The sequence below is a fragment of the Erinaceus europaeus genome, chromosome 16 (genome assembly GCF_950295315.1).
Source record: "Erinaceus europaeus chromosome 16, mEriEur2.1, whole genome shotgun sequence".
Taxonomy (NCBI): Eukaryota; Metazoa; Chordata; class Mammalia; order Eulipotyphla; family Erinaceidae; genus Erinaceus; species Erinaceus europaeus.
In genome coordinates, this window is record NC_080177.1 from 2,686,362 (window position 1) to 2,704,708 (window position 18,347).

Consider the following 18,347-nt stretch of genomic DNA (forward strand, 5'->3'; position numbering starts at 1 on the left):
TTTAAAAAGATTCTTAAGTATTTAGATGGTAATTCAAGTGAAAACTGCCGCCTGTGTTGTTTTGGAAACTGCTCTGTCTGTGAAAGCTTCTGACAGGCATCTGGCACAAGGCTGCGGACGCTGACAGGACTCAGGAGAGGGCTTGCATCTCCCCTGCTGCCTGCAGCCCCTGGGCCTGCCAAATCCTTCCCAGACACCACCCCCGGGTCTTTTTACAACCCACTTCCATAGTCCCCACCCCCCACCTCCAGTTGTATTTTTGTTGATTACCTAACAGTAATTGGGGGGAAAAATGGAGAAGCTGACCAACCACAGCACATCGACACGCAGCTCAGAATTTCACCTAGAGGATTCATTTCTCCGGCACAGTCTCAAGAGGGCTGCGAGAAGTGTCTCTCACACAAAGGAGGAGCCAGTGGGACCGCCTCAGCCAGGGCTTTGGGTCTGAGCCCTGGCACCTTACAGGAGCACCGTGCATGGCACCGGGGAGCCCCAGAGTTGATGGGGAGATGCTATGCTGTCTGTGCTCTCTGCCTGCCCACCCCCTCACTCTCTCTTTGTTGTCTCTCTCCAAAATAAAGAATGAAAAACGTGACCCTGGGAGGCACATGTGTAAAGTGTCAGCTGAAAACAACAGGAATTCCAGTCTGGTCACTGAGACCTCCTTAAAGGTGATTCATTCGTGGTATCTGATGGGCATCATGTGATTTATAATCATGACTCACAGGATCAGAGGATTCAGCGTCTACACTGTGATGCTGATGATTGGGCCACGGCCTTGACTGGACACCACAGCCGAGGGCCAGGGCCTCGAGTATGTGACTGGACACCACAGCCGAGGGCCAGGGCCTCGAGTATGTGACTGGACACCACAGCCGAGGGCCAGGGCCTCATAATTATGCCCCCTTGGCCCAATTTTTAGTCTTTTTTTTTTTGAGAGAGAGAGAGCCACAAAAGTGGCACTATACATGCAAACCCCCATGGAGGTCAAACCCAGGGCCTCTCACATGGTAGGGCATGCATCTTACCATCTGAGCTATCTCCTGACCCCCAAAGAAAATGTTTTAACCAGCATATGTACACTTGATGCTGTGGCAAACATACTAGGCTTCAGTAATAGAACTCTTTTTTTTCTCTTTTCTCCCCCCCCCTTTTGTTTTCCTGTCATCACTAGGACTTCACCACTCCAGGCTGAATTTTCCAGATAGAAAGAAAGACAGAGACGGGGCTAAGGGTGGGGGTAGATAGCATAATGGTTATGCAAAGAGACTCTCGTGCCTGATATGGGCTGAGTGGCAGTGTACCCGGTTAAGTGTGCTCGTTACCATGTGCTCGAGCCCCCATGGGGGAAGCTTCACGAGCAGTGAAGCACGGATGCAGGTGTCCATCTTTCTCTCTCCTTATCTCTCCTTCCCCTCTCAATTTCTCTCTGTCCTATCAAGTAAAATATGAAGAGAAAAAAGGAAAAAGCTGTCCGGAGTGGCAGATTCATCAAGCTGGCACCGAAGCCTGGTGATAACACTGGTGGCAAGAATGAGAGAGAAAGAAAGAAAGAGAGAAAGAAAGGAAGAAAGGAAGGAAGGAAGGAAGGAAGAAGAAGAGAGGGAAAGATGCCAGCACACCAAAGTTTCCTCCAGAGCAGCAGGGGCTGGGCTCGAACCTGGGTCATCTGGGCAACCTCTCCTGCCAGCCCAGCAGAACGATCATAAGCACCAGGAAGCAGCCACAGTGGCCACATGACGGCGCGATGTGCAGCGTTTGCTTTGCCGAGGTCGCCTGGAACTGAGCCCACAGCATCTCTGAGCTGCGCCTGTGCGCCCCTCCTGACAGACAGCCTGCGCCCCTCCTGACAGACAGCCTGAGGACAGGCCCTCAGGAAGCGCTCTGCAGCTCCGTCTGTGTTATCTGGCCAGGGGGTCCAGAACGGTCTACGATTTGCACCTTGTCCTGTGACTGGAGATCAGAGCCGAATGCCAGAAGACTGCATGTCGCTGGGCAGCCGTTTCTGTGCCCTGGGCCGACGAGGCACAGTCACCGGTAAGTCACAACTGTCTTACCTGCACGTGTAGACTTGTGTGCCTCGCTGAAAGCATGCAGAGGAGCAGCTCTGGGCAAGATGGGGGGGTTCTGGAAGGTAATCCTTGCTGTTGGGGGGATCAGGCCTCGCTCGAGCATACTCAGGATCCCTTGAAAGGAAGGTTGGAGAAGTCAGCGTTGACGCCACTGGTCACAGCTGAGCAGCCAGTGCGGCCTCCCGCTCCTTGTGAGGGCCGGTACATGGGGGCCCACTCAGCAGCAGGGAAAAGGCAGCCCGGGGCCACCCACTGAAGCCCTTGTGTTCTAACCCGAGGGAAACCTGAGTTTCCAACAGCAGTGTTGTAAGATGCTTTCATCTTAAGATAGATGTATGATTTTCAAAGCAGACTGAACCTTATACTCTATAACACCACAATCAATGATACTATTATTCTCGCCAAAACTTTGCAAAAAAACTCAGGTACATGTAGCTCAGGAGATACTTGTTCTGAAGGAAGGAAGATCCATGTGCTGAAAACCATGTCCCTGCTGCTGTTATGTTGAGTTAGACTTCAGAGGAGAAAGAGTTCGCATCACTGTTAACAGTTTATCTCGTGTAACGGGGCAGCACGGCTAGTATTAATCAACTGATTTGCAATTCCTAGAACTCACACTGTGCCGGTATGGTGTGACAAGGTTTCGCCAAAGCTTTTTAAGAACAGGAGACAGTTTAAAAACAATAAGCAGATGAGTAAATGAATGGATGAACAAAGCCTGCCGTCAGGACCTGTCTCTCATACAGTGACTCTGTCCTCTCGGACCCGGAGCGCAACAAATGCTCGGCACAGCTCGGGACGGACAGCTCTCGCCAAGAGCTCTGTCGGTGCCACCAAGGTGAGCAAGAGGTTCACCCCAAGGCGTGTACCTTCGGGGAGCCACGCCCTGGCGTGCCAGCAAGGCTCTGGCCCGGTGATGCTGGAGAATCGAGTCTGAAGAGCTGGAGAAGCCAATCTTAGGGAGGCAGCGCTGACGCAGCCCACCCAGAGAACAGGCCTGGCGTTGGGCTCCAGGAGACCCATCCCTCTGTGGTGAGCAAGGCCACTCCCTGCTCAACCCGACGACATTAGAGCGTTGGCATCACCACTAGCAGAGAGGAATCCGCCCACGTTTCAGGTCCTGCAGCTGGACTCCTGTGACAGGACACTTTCTTGGCTTGCCTTCCTAGCTGGGGGACAGTTGAGTCTGCGGTGCAATAAGAAGCTGGCCCCGTGACGACTCGAGGTGATTGGTCTTGAGAAGGAGCAGCCTTGCTCCACTTACTGCAGTGCGCAGATCTGTGACTAGACTCTTTCTCTACTCCGGACAGACGGCGGCAAACTTTAAAAAACCGGCAAGGGCGTAAATGACCCTCTCTGTATATACAGGAGCATAAGCTGTCTGGGAGGGCTCACCCTCCTTCCCATAAAGAAGTCAGCTTTGGGGTGGGGGAGACAGCATAATGGTTCTGCAAACAGACTCTCATGCCTGAGACTCCAAAGTCCCAGGTTCAATCCCCCGCACCAACAGAAGCCAGAGCTGAGTAGTGCTCTGGGGGGAAAAAGCCAATTTTGCATCAATTTGCAAGTTTACTTTGATATTCCTGACATATAAGTGTATGTTCTTTGAAGTCTCTCTTATTCTTGCCGCCAGGGTTGTTTCTGGGGCTTGGTGCTGGCACAGCTCCCGGTGGCCACTTTTCCCCCATTTTTTTCTTTCTTTTTGCTTTCTATTTTATTTTTATTTGACAGGACAGAGAGAAATTGAGAGGGGAGGGTAGATAAAGAGGGAGAGGGAAAGACAGACAGACACCTGCAGACCTGTTTCACTGCTCATGAAGCTTTTCCTCCTGCAGGGGGGAGCAGGGGCTTGAACCCGTTGAAATCTCCTTTAAATGGGCATGACGTCTCACAAACTCTCTCTTAACAGGTGGCTGAAGTAAAGAAGACCCCAGACTTGTGTCCATTTTCTACTTCTATGAGAGTTTTGGTATTGCCTGCTTTTGAAAACGAGCCTTGTCGCCACTGTCTCATTCAATTTTCATAGCACTGTTAATTTCCGAATGGCCAGACTAGGAATGAGAGGTCCGTCCATCCTCCCGACATCTGAGAAGTGTCTGCTGTGTGTCAGGAGCTGTTCTGGGTTGGGGCGACAGCGGTGGCCGGAGACATCACAGGAGCTCTGTTGGTGCACGTCACAAGGACGCTAGATCGATTCCCAGTAAGCAGTCACACACTGTGCTCATCTGTGAAGGCCCTCGGGAGGACTGACAGGAAGATGCTCTCGACCCAACAGGAGGCAGAAAGAAGGCCAGGGTGGCTGGAGCAGAGAGCAGAGTGAGGTGAGGGTGGTGGAGCCTGGGCGGCAAAGCTCGCGGTTTCTTCTGAGATCGGACAGCACCTTTTGAGAAGCCCCACAGAGCCTGAACTGAGCCTTAGGATGTGGACTTAACCATTTAGAAAGAAAACGGGGCCAGGCTGTAGCACACCAGCCTAAGTGCACTTACCTCCATGCACAAGGACCCAGGTTCAAGCCCCCACTACCCACCTGCAGGGGGAAAGCTTCTTCACGAATGGTGAAGCAGGTCTGCAGGAGTCTGACTTTCTCTCCTCTCTGTCCCCCCCCCTTCAATTTCTCTCTGTACCATCAAATAAGAAGAGAGAAAAAAAAATGGGGAAAAAATGGCTGCCAGGAGTGGTGGGTTCATAGTGCAGGTGCCAAAGTACAGCAATGACTCTGACGGCAAAGAATAATAATGATGATGATGATGATGATAAATATAAAATGAAGCAGTTTTTCCTTCCAGATTTAGCGAGATAATTTAAGCAAAAATAGAGGTCTCTGCCTAGCATCTTCAGCAGCTGACACTCTCTCCTGGACATCTGAATCCTTCACCTTGTGGAGGGCTGATGGAGGTGGGGGTGAGGCTGAAACTGTGCTGAGGGCATCACGTAAACATCTAGATCTGTATTTCTGCGGCTTGTCCTTTTCTGACGCTCACATGGCCTTGGGCAGCACCGGAATCATGGGAAGCGCTCCTTATACCCACGTCGCCAGGTGGCTGGCTCACCAGCTATTAAGATCAGCCACGAGGGCTGTATGTGGACTGGTGGGTGAAAATGTGGACTTTTTTGTTTTCCTGCATCAAATCACCATCGTCCTAGATTTGCTTTTGCTTTGCGGAATTTTCTTTAATTGTGTGTACTGCTGAAGCAAGGGCTGAGTCATTCATTCACTATTTCATTCACTGGGTATTGATCCAGGAAGAAGAATACATGATCACACAAGAGCAGAAAAAGAATCTTCTTCAGAGTTATTCAGTAATCCCAGAAAGTAAATGATATACGATTAACAAAAAACGAATGTCTTGAAGCTTTCTGGACACCCAAGGGTCCTACCTGGGAAAGTGGTAATGTCGTGAGGTGCTTACGAAGCTAGGAGACTATAAATGCCCTCTTGGATTTTGCTCTCTTTCCATGTGAGGTCAGCAGACTGGTTCTCGGTGCCACGAGGACCCTTGAGAACCCGCTCCACAGCACAACAGAGAGAAGGGGAGGCAGGAGAGATGAAAGGCCGCCTCACTCAGTCCCTTGAGACCCTAGAGGAAGCTACTTCAGCCAGTGGGGTTCAGCGGCAGGGAGATGCAAGTCAGCCGTCTCAGTCCTGGGCCTTTCTTTCACTTACACTTTCATCAGCCAACATTTAGTACCTAGAAAATGCTCAGTACAGGGCCAGGTGGTGGCACACCTGGTGGGGCACGTATGTTACAGCGCGCGAGGACCCAGGTTTGAGCCCCACCTACAGGCGGAAGGCTTTGCGGGTGTTGAAGCAGGGCTGCAGGCGTCTGTCTGTCTCTCTTCCTCCCTGTCCCCCTCTTCTCTCTCAATTTCTGGCTGTCTCTATCCAACAAATAAATAAGGATTAAAATTTTAAAAACTAAAAATCAAAATGCTTGGTGTGACTCAGGTGGTGGAGATGCTGAAGTAAAGATGATGTGAAGCTTTTTTGTGTTTTAAAAACTGGAATACCAGCGGCTCCACAGACTAGCTTCTAGACTAAGGCGCGCATAGTCTGAGCCTTGCGGGATCTCTCCCGACTTGGTCTTCCTGCATGGGGGCGCTGAAATAAACATGCTAAGTGCTGCCAGAATAGCATCAGAAGAGCTCCGAGCTCAGAGCTCGATTCCATGCACAGTCACTACTCACAGGCGAGGAGTGCTCATGGCCATCGGAGTCCACACCCGTAGCAGCACCTGACTCCGTATCACACCCGTGGCGGGTCTGCAGTGGGAGCACCCGGTCTCCTGCTCCGACCTTCTGGCCGACTCACCGAGGTGCAGACTCCCAGCCTGAGGACACCAGGAGAGCCAGCGGGGGAGCTGGAACCCCCAGTCAGCCCTGGTTCCCAGCACCCTGCTCCCTCCTCTGACGCACGCGCACACACACACGCTCACGGGCTGCTGAGTCACTGACCTCGGTTGGCATCCACCTGCAGCACCGGGATGGGCGTGAAGTAGGGATTTGTACGATGGGAAGTTGGCGCGACTGTGAGGTTACATATGGTGGAGCCTTTGATTAACTTCTGGGCCTTCACCTAGATGGGCGAAAGTTTGCCTTGAGTGGGCATCTCTGCCTTCGCAGAGCACAGACCTCTCTTCTTGGAAGCAGCACTGTCAGCCGATTCTCTCGCTCAGAACACCCTGTGCTACTCTCAGGAGTTTGTGCGGTTTGAATAGTCACTTGAAGCCAGTTAACCTGCCCTAGCTTTCCCTCTGCAAAGAAGGTGGAGTGGTTCATAAAGGAGCCAGTAAGATTCTGCTCAGCTCTAGTGTCACGATCTAGAAGTGCTGAATCTGATAGAGGAGGTTTTGAACACAGCAAAGTTCTGTACAGGCGGACTTCTCAGGACACACATATCAGAGTTCTGAGTTGAGGTCACAGAAGAGAAACTGGAAGCATCTAAGGAGAAATAGACCAGCCAACATTAACAGGATAAGAAGTGGGTCTGAGCAGACCCTGGCAGATCTCGGAAACGGTCACACACATGGCACTCACATACGACTTCTCCCAGGCCGTGAAATGCTTTTATTGTCACTATGACAACAGGGCTGTTTCTATTAGGTGGAGTCTAGATTTCAAAGATGATACTTATCACAAATGAGTCGCACTGAACTATCTTTACCTTTATTAGAGGTGGCTGGAATTACCTGGGCCCTCGCAGCAGGAAGGACCACCTATCTGGCATTTATAGTCTGACAAATTCTCAAGTGATTTCCCAAACATTAATTAATCTGCAGAACTTCCAAAGGAACTAAAAGTTTGCTACTGAACTAGGACACAAACCCAGGACAGAGAGGCTAGTGGATTTGCCTGACGCCACGGGGTCTATAACACCCCCATCCCACCCCCACCCACCACCACCCTGTGGTTCCCTTTGATGCTTTTATGTCCATAAAACAGGCCACTGAACTCAGCTCTCAGCCAGGTCACAGTGACCTTAAGGGCAAGGAAAGGGGACTGTCATCAAGACAGACCTGGCTGCCACCCCCTCACTGCCAGGGACGCAGTCCCATCCCAGGGACTCAGGCCCTCAGTGATGCTTAGTGAGCACCAGGTAGAGTGACCTGAGAAGGATTTTTAATGGGAAAGAATATGGTGGTGGCCAGGTTCTTGCTTTCAGGTGAGTGGCAAGGGCGCCATTCTGAGACCCTGTCCTGCCATTCTCCTTGGCCTCTCCTAGTCACCTCCAGACGGAAGAAACTTCCACATCTCTGTCTCATCAGAGACGCCCAGATCACTGCCCAGATCCAGAGAGGGCACGTCCAGCGCTTACCCACGGCAGGAGTCCCACCCCGTGCCCGGAGTCCGCTCAGCGAGGCAAAGGTGAATCAGATGCAGAAGGAAAGCCTCAGCTTAGCTTAACTAAAACTGTCAGGCTCCCGGAGCGTGTAAGACACAGGCTTGGTGGCGTCCAGGCCGCAGCGCCATTTATCTGGATTCTCCGAAAGCCTCTGACAGACTGCCCCTGACAAGCTGCTCTGGGAGGCCACGGTGGTGGCATCCGAACACAGCAGCAGGCAGGACGGACGGAAGGGGAGCCGGGGACGGGGGTTGGTAGGGCTCTGTGGGCGTTGGCACACTCCAGAGCATCCACCTGGGCGGTGGGCCCTGCTGGCGTGTTGTCCAGGCCCCCTTCCCAGCTACCACACATGCCACGGTGATGTCTACTCTCTCTTGCTCATGAAACAAGCAAACTCACAGGCATGGAGACAGCTCACCCAGTGGGGCGTCGCCTCACCCAGCACAAGGCCCTGGGTTTCAACATGGAAGCGCCATGGATGTCAGCGTCATCGGGGAGCTTTCTAGAAATGGTGCCCGGCCCTGGACACTTAAACCCGAATAGCTGGGCTGGAGCCTGGGCCTCAGCATTTTAAGGAAGCTCCCCGGGTGATTCCCACACGCAGCCAAGGTGGAGATGCAGGTCAGGAAGTGTGATACCAGATGCAGCTTGAAGCACTGCACTGTCACACAGGGGAAGAAGATGCAGTCAGGGATAGAGAGAGTTCGGGTGGGGGTCCCGGGGGGTTCACGCCATGGTGGGGGGACGGGGCTGGGGAGGGGGGCGGGGCTGGTGTGGATCACAGAGCCAGTAGGGCTGTGGAGGTAAGGTCCTCTGCCCCTGGCTCCCCCTCTCTGGCCACACCTGGTCCTGTGCTAACCTGACGGGACCACCGTATTGTCAAAGGGCAGTCCAGCATCGGGCTGTAAGCAGAAGCGCGTCCCTGGGCAAACAGCGTAATGGTTCTGCAAAGATCTTCTCAAGCCTCAGGCTCCGAAGTCCCAGGTTCAATCCCCCACACCAGTATGAGCCAGAACTGAGCGGGGCTCTGGGAAGAACCAAAAACAAAAAAAGAAGCAGAAACACATCCCTGACAATGGCTGCTGCTTCGTTACTGTCCTCAAAAAGAACTAGCGTTTCGTTTTTACCCTTAAACCTACTGAGTTGTTGGAAAAGTCATGACACATTTTTGCATAGGAAGTTGTTTTTTCAAAATTTAAAAGCAAAACTTTTAAAAGAAAACAGTGATTGTATGCCTGTCAGTCAGAATCATTGGGATGCATTGGATCGACCTTCTCGTGGTGTATCCCGTGAGTACCCATTCATTGGGGAAACTGAGGATCCTTCCTAGCCGACTGAATCCACATGGATCCCAGTCACTTTCAAAGCCAGCAACAAGCAGCTCCTGACAGCTTTCAACCTGACGCTGTTGACTGGCTACGGAAGAAGGGCAAACGCTAGAAGAAGGAGAAGAAGTCAGAATTAAACATTTGTTAATATCTTGATATACTCCCTTCTGGTTTTGGGAACAGAAGTACCATTCAAAGTACTTTTATTATTATTTTAAATGCCACAAGATTATTACTACACATTGAATCCATGCTCCTGATGGCCGTATTTTTTCTTTTCTTTTTTTTTTTTTTCTTTATTGGGTAGGACAGAGAAAAACTGAGAGAGGCAGGAAATTCCTGCCAGAGACAGAGAGAAAGAGAGACAGGACCTACAGTACTTCCTTCACTGCCTCTAAAGCTTCACCCCTGCTGGTGGGGACCAGAGAGTTGAACCTGGGTCCTTGCACATGGCAACATGTGTGCTTAACCAGGTGCACCACCACCAGCCCCCACCATTCAAATTACTATCCTGGTGAAAAACATATATATATATATATATATATATATATATATATATATATATATATATTCTGGCTGGGGAGACAGCATCATGGTTATGCAGATAGATTTCATGCCTGAAGCTCTGAGGTTCCAGGTTCAATCCCCAGCACCATAATCAGCCAGAGCTGAGCAGAGCTCTGGTCTCTGTCTCTCTCTCTATATATATATATATCTTTCATTAAAAATAAATCAATAAAATATTTTTAACTATCTGTGCTGGTTATAAAGGTTCCAAGCAAATCAAGAAAACCTAGACATGAAAGTTTCAGAAAGGGAGTCGGGCTGTAGCACAGCAGGTTAAGCAAACATCGCGCGAAACTCGAGGACCAGCGTAAGGATCCCGGTTCAAGCCCCCGGCTCCCCACCTGCAGGGGGGTCACTTCACAGGGGGTGAAGCAGGTCTGCTGGTGTCTATCTTTCTCTCCACCCTCCCCTGTCTTTCCCTCCTCTCTCCATTTCTCTCTGTCCTATCTGGCAACAACAATAATAATAACCATAACAATGATAAAAACAAGGGCAACAAAAAGGAAAAATAAATAAATAAATAAAATATTAGCTAAAAAAAGTTTCAGAAAGCAAATATCACTGGGAGATTTATTCCCTGGGACCTTTGTAATGACAGACATGTCAACTTATCGGATGGGGTTTACGTGACATTAGTAAACTTGACTTGACACACATTCAACAGGAGAGGTAAGGCTGAATTCAACCCCACAAATCATGAAGCCTGAATCCAAAAGTGCTTTACTACAACGTTCCTGTGAGTTTTAAAATAAAAAAATCCTTCCGCAAAAGTTGGCAAGATTTTTTTTTAATATTTATTTATTTATTTCCTTTTGTTGCCTTCATTTTTTATTGTTGTAGCTATTACTGATGTCGTTGTTGCTGGATAGAACAGAGAGAAATGGAGAGAGGAGGGGAAGCAGAGAGGGGGAGAAAAAGACAGACACCTGCAGACCTGCTTCACCGCCTGTGAAGCGACTCCCCTGCAGGTGGGGAGCCGGGGGCTCGAACCGCGATCCTTCCAGCAGTCCTTGCGCTTTGTGCCACCCGCACTTAACCCACTGCGCTACCCCCCTACTCCTGGCAAGATTTCCTTAAGCAGATAGTAACTCTTTCAGGGCACTCAGGTGCATTGACATAGCTGAACGTGGCACAAGTCACGTGTAAAAGGACAGTGAGCCCGGCTCCATTGAAGCCCTCTCTACAGACAGCGGCAGGAAGACGTCACCAGGTGTGGGGACACCTGCGCGGTGACTACCAAAACTCGTTTTCATTAGTTTGTTTTGTTTTGTTTTGTTTTGTTTTACTTTTTGTCCTCACCTGGGCTCCACTGCTCTGGGCTGACTTCTTTAGATAGGAAAAGAGAGGCAGGGAGAGACACTGCAGTACCAAAGCTGCCCCAGTGTGGTGGGGCTGGGCTCAGGCTTGGGCTGCGGCAGGCACGGTCAGGCACAGCGCCGCCAGGCAGCTGAGCCCGCAGTCTCGCTCTGTTCTGTTTTTGCTTTGCTTTGTGAGGTGAATAAACGTCAGGGGACTGGGAAGACAGCAGTGTGGGAGGCGGGGGGGGGGGGTTAGTGAAGAGGCAGTGCATCACAGTCTTATGTCCGAGGTCCCACCATAAGCCAGAGCTGAGCAGTACTCTGGTCTCTGTCTTTCTCTGTCTCTCATAAGAAAAGAAATCCATGTACCACACTCACCACGAGGCAGACAGTTTGAGTTGGAGATTCTTGTATCTACTATGTACCTCGGAATTGCATTTGTGTAGCAAAATATGCTTTTTATTGAGCAATTAATAAGAAAACTATGGTTCGACTCAGCCTTGAAGCACGCCAGGTGCCAGGCAGCGTATCGCCTTGTCAGCCCTGAGGTCCTCAACTCTGCTTCCTCCCAGTGCCCTCCTTTCCTTCTCTTCTCCCTTTCTTCCCTTCCCCTTGCTTCCTCTCTCCCTCCCTTCCTTCCCTCCAAATGGACAGCCAGATCTCCTGCTGCAAGATCCTCTGCTCCCTTCATTGCGCTGCGCTGCCTCTCCAAGCAGTGACTCAGCACAGGCTTACTTGGGCCCACATGCTCGGCCTCTGCTGCCGAGAGCCAGGCCCCCCTCTCACCGCTGCCTTCGGCTCTGCCTCACTCTGGACTCTGGATCGCCCGTGTCTGCAGTGCTCACTCTGAAGCCTGGCATGGCTGCGACCGTCTTGTTCTACACGTGAGCGGGTGCCGTGCTCACCGGGGGTCCCTGGGGATGGCATTTCTACGCTGAGTTCTACCCGCTGGTGGATCTCTTCATGGCTAGCTTTAGACACCAGACTTTGCAACGAGCGTCCCTGAGTTTTGACTCCCTTGGGCTCGTCTCCGTCTGGGGCGATTCCTTCATCTAACTTTTTTTATTGCCACCAGAATTATCTCTGGGGATTGGTTTCTATACAACACATCCACGACTCCTAGTGCCCTGCCTGCCTGCCTGCCTTTCATTTGATAGAACCAAGTAAAAGTTGAGAGATGGAAGGGGAGATGGAGATGGAGAGAGAAAGAGAGACAGATGCCTGTAGCCCTGCCTCACCCTCGTGCAGCTTCTCTCCCTGGGTCCTCGTGCACAGTGGAGTGTGTTCTCAAGTGGTCATACCGCTGGGCCGCACGTTCTCTTCCACCACGAGCAGTCAGACATCTGACGTCGGCCCGGCTTTCCTCTTGGCCTGGACGTCTTTGGAGTTTGCCACTTAGCTGGGGCATCGAGAGAGAAGGAGCCTGTCTTGGATGACCTCCTGCAGTGGCACTGCCCTGCCAGCCACGAGCTCCTCCTCTCTGGCCTTGTTTTGTGAGTGAAAAGCAAGCCAGTATCGGGGCCAGCCAGGTAGCTCACCCGGGTAGGTGCCTGCTTCTCCATGCCCATGACCCAACGCCAAGCCAGGCGCCCCACCACGGGGAAAGGGCCTAGGCCGCTGTCTTGGCCTTGAGCAGTGTCTCTCCTCCCTGTTCATGGCCTGCTTATCACTTGCCCCACAGAGTATCCAGCTTTCAGTTTCCTTGTGTCTGCAGCTGCCCTTCCCACCTGACTCTGCTTCTTCATCTCGTGTCTGAGCTCTAGTTGGAGTGAATTTATGGCCTCTCCGGCTGTGCTGTAGGCTGTGAGACTGTGAGCAGGAGCCTCTGCTCCTTGAGGGGTACTCGGGCTGTGTGTCTGCGGCCCACAGGGCCCCCGCCCAGCGCACCACGCACCTGCCTCAGCCAGAGAAAATGCTGGTGCCTGTGCATGCAGTATGTGTGAGGGAGAGGGAAAGGGAGAGGGAGAGGGAGAGGGAGAGGGAGAGGGAGAGGGAGAGGGAGAGGGAGAGGGAGAGGAGAAAGGGAGAGGGAGAGGGAGAGGGAGAGGGAGAGGGAGAGGGAGAGGGAGAGGGAGAGGAGAAAGGGAGAGGGAGAGGGAGAGGGAGAGGGAGAGGGAGAGGGAGAGGGAGAGGGAGAGGGAGAGGGAGAGGAGAAAGGGAGAGGGAGAGGGAGAGGGAGAGGGAGAGGGAGAGGGAGAGGGAGAGGGAGAGGGAGAGGGAGACTGTTGGTCATCATTTCTCCTTTGGCTAGTTCTGCTTCTGTTTCTATCCGCTTCATGCCAGGTTCCCCTGCGTTGCTTAACTCTGTGGTCTATTTACATAATCATTGTTTTGTTTGAAACCCGCCCTGGTTTAATCCCCACTGGTTTAACCCCCATTGGTTTAATCCCCATTGGTTTAATCCCCATTGGTTTAATCCCCACTGGTTTAATCCCCATTGGTTTAACCCCCACTGGTTTAACCCCCACTGGTTTAATCCCCACTGGTTTAATCCCCATTGGTTTAACCCCCACTGGTTTAACCCCCACTGGTTTAATCCCCACTGGTTCATGCTCTTTTTCCACTCCGCCCCCTTATCCTACGTACTTCCTTTTCCACCCTACCACTTCCGTCTCAGAAGATATTTAAAGGCAGATGAATAAATGCAGCAGGGTATTGTGTGTTCCCGCTCCGAGAGTCCCAGAGTCTCTCTCTCCCAACACTAGTTCCTGATCCCTTTCCCGCGCAGCAGCCTAGGTTGGTCCGGTCGAGTTCTTTCCAACCCAGAGAGCACCCTTAACATCCTCAGCTGGGTCTCTGGCTCAACACCTGCCTTGCTGCTCTACAGTGCTCCCCTCAGGCCTCCCCGTGCCATCTAAGGTAAATGGTGGTCTTGCTCTCTCACACTGAGGTGATGAGCATTCCTGGAGCTCGCGGAAGCCACCACTCCGCAGTAAAGCTGAGCTGAGTTCTGTCTCTGCCATTTCACTCACAGTGCACAGGGGTGAGCCCTCCAACGCCCCCAGTCTCAGCCATAGCTCCTGGGAGCTGGGGCAGCGGGGTTTTCTGAAGGATCTGCCCCTGGAAGCATGTCATAGTTCTAGCAATTCTAAACAGCCAGAAAATGACAGGCAAAGATTGTGGACTGAACAGCCCCGTGCCGCCCGGCCAGAAACCACAGACCCCAATCCCCCTTGTAGCTTCTTGGCATGTCTTTGTGATAAGGTCTCAGCAGTGGTATAAAAATCAGAACGATTCTTTCTAGAAGTTGGAATACAGATGTGGTGGCAGGAGCCTGGCAGTCATCTTGGATTATGAGGTGGAAGACTAGGTACTCTGGGGGTCAGAGCAGTAAAATGGAAAGTCAGCCAATCAGCCCTGAGCAGAGTGGCTGGGTCAGTCACCAACTGTCTAATTGCAAGCAACCCAACAAACATTAACCATTGTCATGTTTAACCTACTACTGTCATATTAGCTAAACTCTTGTCCTAAAACTCACAGGGTGTCATGTATACAGTGTGTAAGACTTGAGCAGTGCCAGAGACTGAAGCCAGGGCCTCACACACGTCCATTACCACTGAGCCACGAGCCAGCCCAACTTGCTGTTTTAGTTTTCTTTCTTTCTTTCTTTCTTTGTATTTTTTTTTAAGAATGAGATTGAGAGGGCCAGGCAGTGACACACCTGGCTGAACACACACATGACAGCGCACAAGGACCCAGGTTCAAGCCTGGTCCCCACCTGCAGGGGGAAAGATTCACAAATGGTGAAGCAGGGCTGCAGGTCTCTCTCTGACTCTCTCTCTCTCTACCTCCCTCGACCCTCTCAATTTCTCTGTCTCTGTCCAATAATAAATAAATCATTAAAATGACTAAATAAGAAGAAGAATGAGGTGTGAGAGATGCAGACAACAGGAGGGGAGAGCAAAGCTCTAGTCAGCATCAAGGAGATCTTGCGTGTCTTGTTTCCTGCCAGGGTTGAAGCTGAAGCACAGGTCCAAGCTGCACCCCCAGTCCTGGGTGTCTTTATCTGCCCAGGGGTGCTTCTCTGTAGAAACCTTGCCGTAGGGCGGGGGAGACAGCACAAGGGCTATGTGAACAGACTCTCATGCCTGAAACTACTGAATCCAGGCTCAGTCCCCCTCGCCCACCAGAGCTGAGCAGTGCTCTGGTGTCTCTCTCTGTGTATCTCTCTCTAAAAGAAAGAAGGGAAGAAAGAAAGAAAGAAGTGAAGGAAGAAAGGAACTTGCCATAAACAGATCTCAAAACAGCCCACGCTGTGTGCCAGCTTGGGAGGAAATGAAACGTTGTTTCATCCACTTAATTTGGGGCAATTTGATTCATTCCAAACTTGGTCTATAAAGCTGCAATCTGTCATCATTACTTCACATCTTGGCATTTCAAATGTAGATGATCCAACTTCACATAAAATGCAGTGGCATCCATCTTCACTGACTGGTGTGAAGAGTTAAGGAATTAATATATGAAGACACACACCATAAACTACTCTCCATAGCACACTGGGCAATATATTTTTAAGACGTAGTTACTGACTTAATGAGAGAGAGAATCAGAGCATCAATGTGCCATATGTGGTGTCAGGGATTGAACCTGGGAGCCTTATACTGGCAAGGCCTGTGCTCTACCACTGAGCCAGCAACCCTGAGCCTCAGGCCATATATAGGAGACAGAGAAATAGAGAGAGAGAGAGAGAGAGAGAGACAGAGGGGGGTAACTTACCCGTGTCAACAACTATTCTGTAAACCATTAAATCCCCAATAAAAAGACAAATAAATATATACACATATAAGCATGTAAATATAGTTTTATAGACATTTTGTTGAAATATAATATGATTTTTTGAAAAGGCTAAACTCTAGGTCGTCAGTAGTGGACTCTGGAGAACCAGTGTCCAGAATGGGAATGAGAACAGCCCAGCACCCGGAGGCCCCTTTTACATCCCTCCCAGTCTCCAAAAAGGGGTCAGTGCTCTGCCTTTCTGCAGTGACTCCGGCTTTAAATGGAAGGCGACAACATGCCTTCTTTTGGAACCTGCGCGTCTTTTTCTTCCCAGTTTGGCGTGAACTGTCCCCACAGTGCTGTGAAGAGCTGTGCACGGTTTTGCACTATAAACCACAGTCACAGTGCTAGCTGGGAGGCTGGAGGCTCCCACAGCCCGATGAGCTGGCACTGTGGATAACATTCCTTCTCTCTTTCTCAGCTCTGCTCACTACTGTTTTGTTCCCTTTGAACAACTAGCCTAACGGTAGCCTTCTCCAAGAACTCACCCCTGGTCCCCTCCACCTCTGAGTTCCTAGCTTTCTCGTTCGCGTCTCTTACACATTGACAATGTGTGTCTTAAGTACTTGTGTCCTGTCTTGAAGGTATCGCCTAATTAAGAACTCATCTAATTGTCTTTTTTTTATTGTCTTTGTTTATTGGGTAGAGACAGCCAGAAATTGAGAGGGAAGGGGTCGATAGAGAGGGAGAGAGACAGAGAGACACCTGCAGCCCTTCTTCACCACTTATGAAGCTTTCCCCCTGCAGGTGGAGACCAGGGGCTTGAACCTGGGTCCCTGTGCACTGTAACATGTGCGCTTAACCAGGTGCGCCACCGCCCAGCTCCCTTAATTCTGTCTTTTTATCTCATTTGGAGGAGGAACGGAACAAGAGGATGTTTCTAAACTCTGCTCTCTTAAAGACAGAGAGGAGACTAAAAGCCATATGTGGCTGTGGGATTGAACTCGGGGCCTCACACGCGAGCCGCGAGTGCTTCCTTCTAAGTCCCCTGCCCAGCGCCTTGGTCGTGTGTGTTGAGTGACTACCAGCGGGGCTCGGTGCCAGCGTGACAAATCCACTGCTCCTGACAGCCATTTTTTCCTTTTTTTTTTTTCCCTTCTTCTTTCTGTTTTATTGGCTAGGACAGAGAGAAACTGAGAGGAGAGGGAAAGGAACAGAGAGACACCTGCAGACCTCCCTCACAGCTCACGAAGTATCCCCCTGCAGGTGGGGAGTGGTGGGAGGGGACCAAAAACCTGGCTCCCTGCACAGGGTGATGTGTGCGTTTAACCGGGTGCACCGCTGCCTGCCTCCTGACAAGATGTATCTTTAAACCAACGATCTGAATGTACTGAGGTAGACTGAGGACAGACGCCGGGGAAGAGTTGACCTTGAAAGAGGCCACTAGAGTTGAGATTTATTTGTATGTGACCTCCGGTCTGGAAGTACTTCTCAGCCCATAATCACAGAATGACAATGATTTAAGAAAATCATGTTCTCACTAGCTAGAGATGTCAGAGGACAGAGTTTAGGACTGTCAGGAGAGCTGAACACGAGGTCGCATCTCAGGGGGACCAAGAGGCCAGGCAGGGATCCACAGTGTGCAGATAAATCCTGAGCGATGCGTGCGGCTGTGGGTCTGCGGAGCCTGAGGAGACGTCATTACTTACAAGGATCTGTGGCCGAGGGTCGGGCACTGGTGCAGTGGGTTAAGTGCACACAGTACAAAGTGCAGGGGCCTGAGCAAGGATCCTGGTTCGAGCCTCCGACTCCCCACCTGCAGTGGAGGGTCACCTCACAAGCGGTGAAGCAGGTCTGCAGGTGTCTGTCTTTCTCTCCCCCCTCTGTCTTCCCCTCCTCTCTCCATTTCTCTCTGTCCTATCCAACAACAACATCAATAACAATAACAACAACAACAAAAAGGGCAACAAAAATGGAAAAAATGGTCTCCAGGAGCAGTGGATTCATAGTGCATAACCCTGGAGGCAAAAAAAAGAAAAAGAAAAAGAAATAAAGAAAGAGAAAAGAAAAGAGAAAGAGAAAGAGAGGGAAGGGAAGGGAAGGGAGGGAGGGAAGGGAGGGAAGGGAAGGGAGGGAAGGGAGGGAAGGGAAGGGAAGGGAAGGGAAGGGAAGGGAAGGGAAGGGAAGGGAGGGAAGGGAGGGAAGGGAAGGGAAGGGAAGGGAGGGAAGGGAAGGGAAGGGAGGGAAGGGAAGGGAGGGAAGGGAGGGAAGGGAAGGGAAGGGAAGGGAGGAGGGAAGGGAAGGGAGGGAGGGAAGGGAAGGGAAGGGAAGGAGGGAAGGGAAGGGAAGGGAAGGGAAGGGAAGGGAAGGGAAGGGAAGGAGGGAAGGGAAGGGAAGGGAAGGGAAGGGAAGGGAAGGGAAGGGAAGGGAAGGGAAGGGAAGGGAGGGAAGGGAGGGAAGGGAAGGGAAGGGAAAGGAAGGAGGAAGGGAAGGGAAGGGAAGGAAGGGAAGGGAAGGGAAGGGAGGG

General features: G+C 51.2%; 1 protein-coding gene across 4 annotated transcripts in view; it reads right to left on the reverse strand.

The window, feature by feature from the left end:
• IQCH (IQ motif containing H) overlaps nucleotides 1–18,347 on the reverse strand; it is a 198,147-nt gene that overhangs the window by 131,060 nt on the left and 48,740 nt on the right. For all 4 annotated transcript variants that reach the window (XM_060175627.1, XM_060175630.1, XM_060175629.1 and 1 more), the window contains 2 exons: nucleotides 6,525–6,645; nucleotides 2,058–2,186 (listed from right to left, as the gene is read on the reverse strand). In XM_060175627.1, the coding sequence (XP_060031610.1) occupies nucleotides 2,058–2,186; nucleotides 6,525–6,645 (250 nt within the window). The remainder of the gene's footprint in view (nucleotides 1–2,057; nucleotides 2,187–6,524; nucleotides 6,646–18,347) is intronic.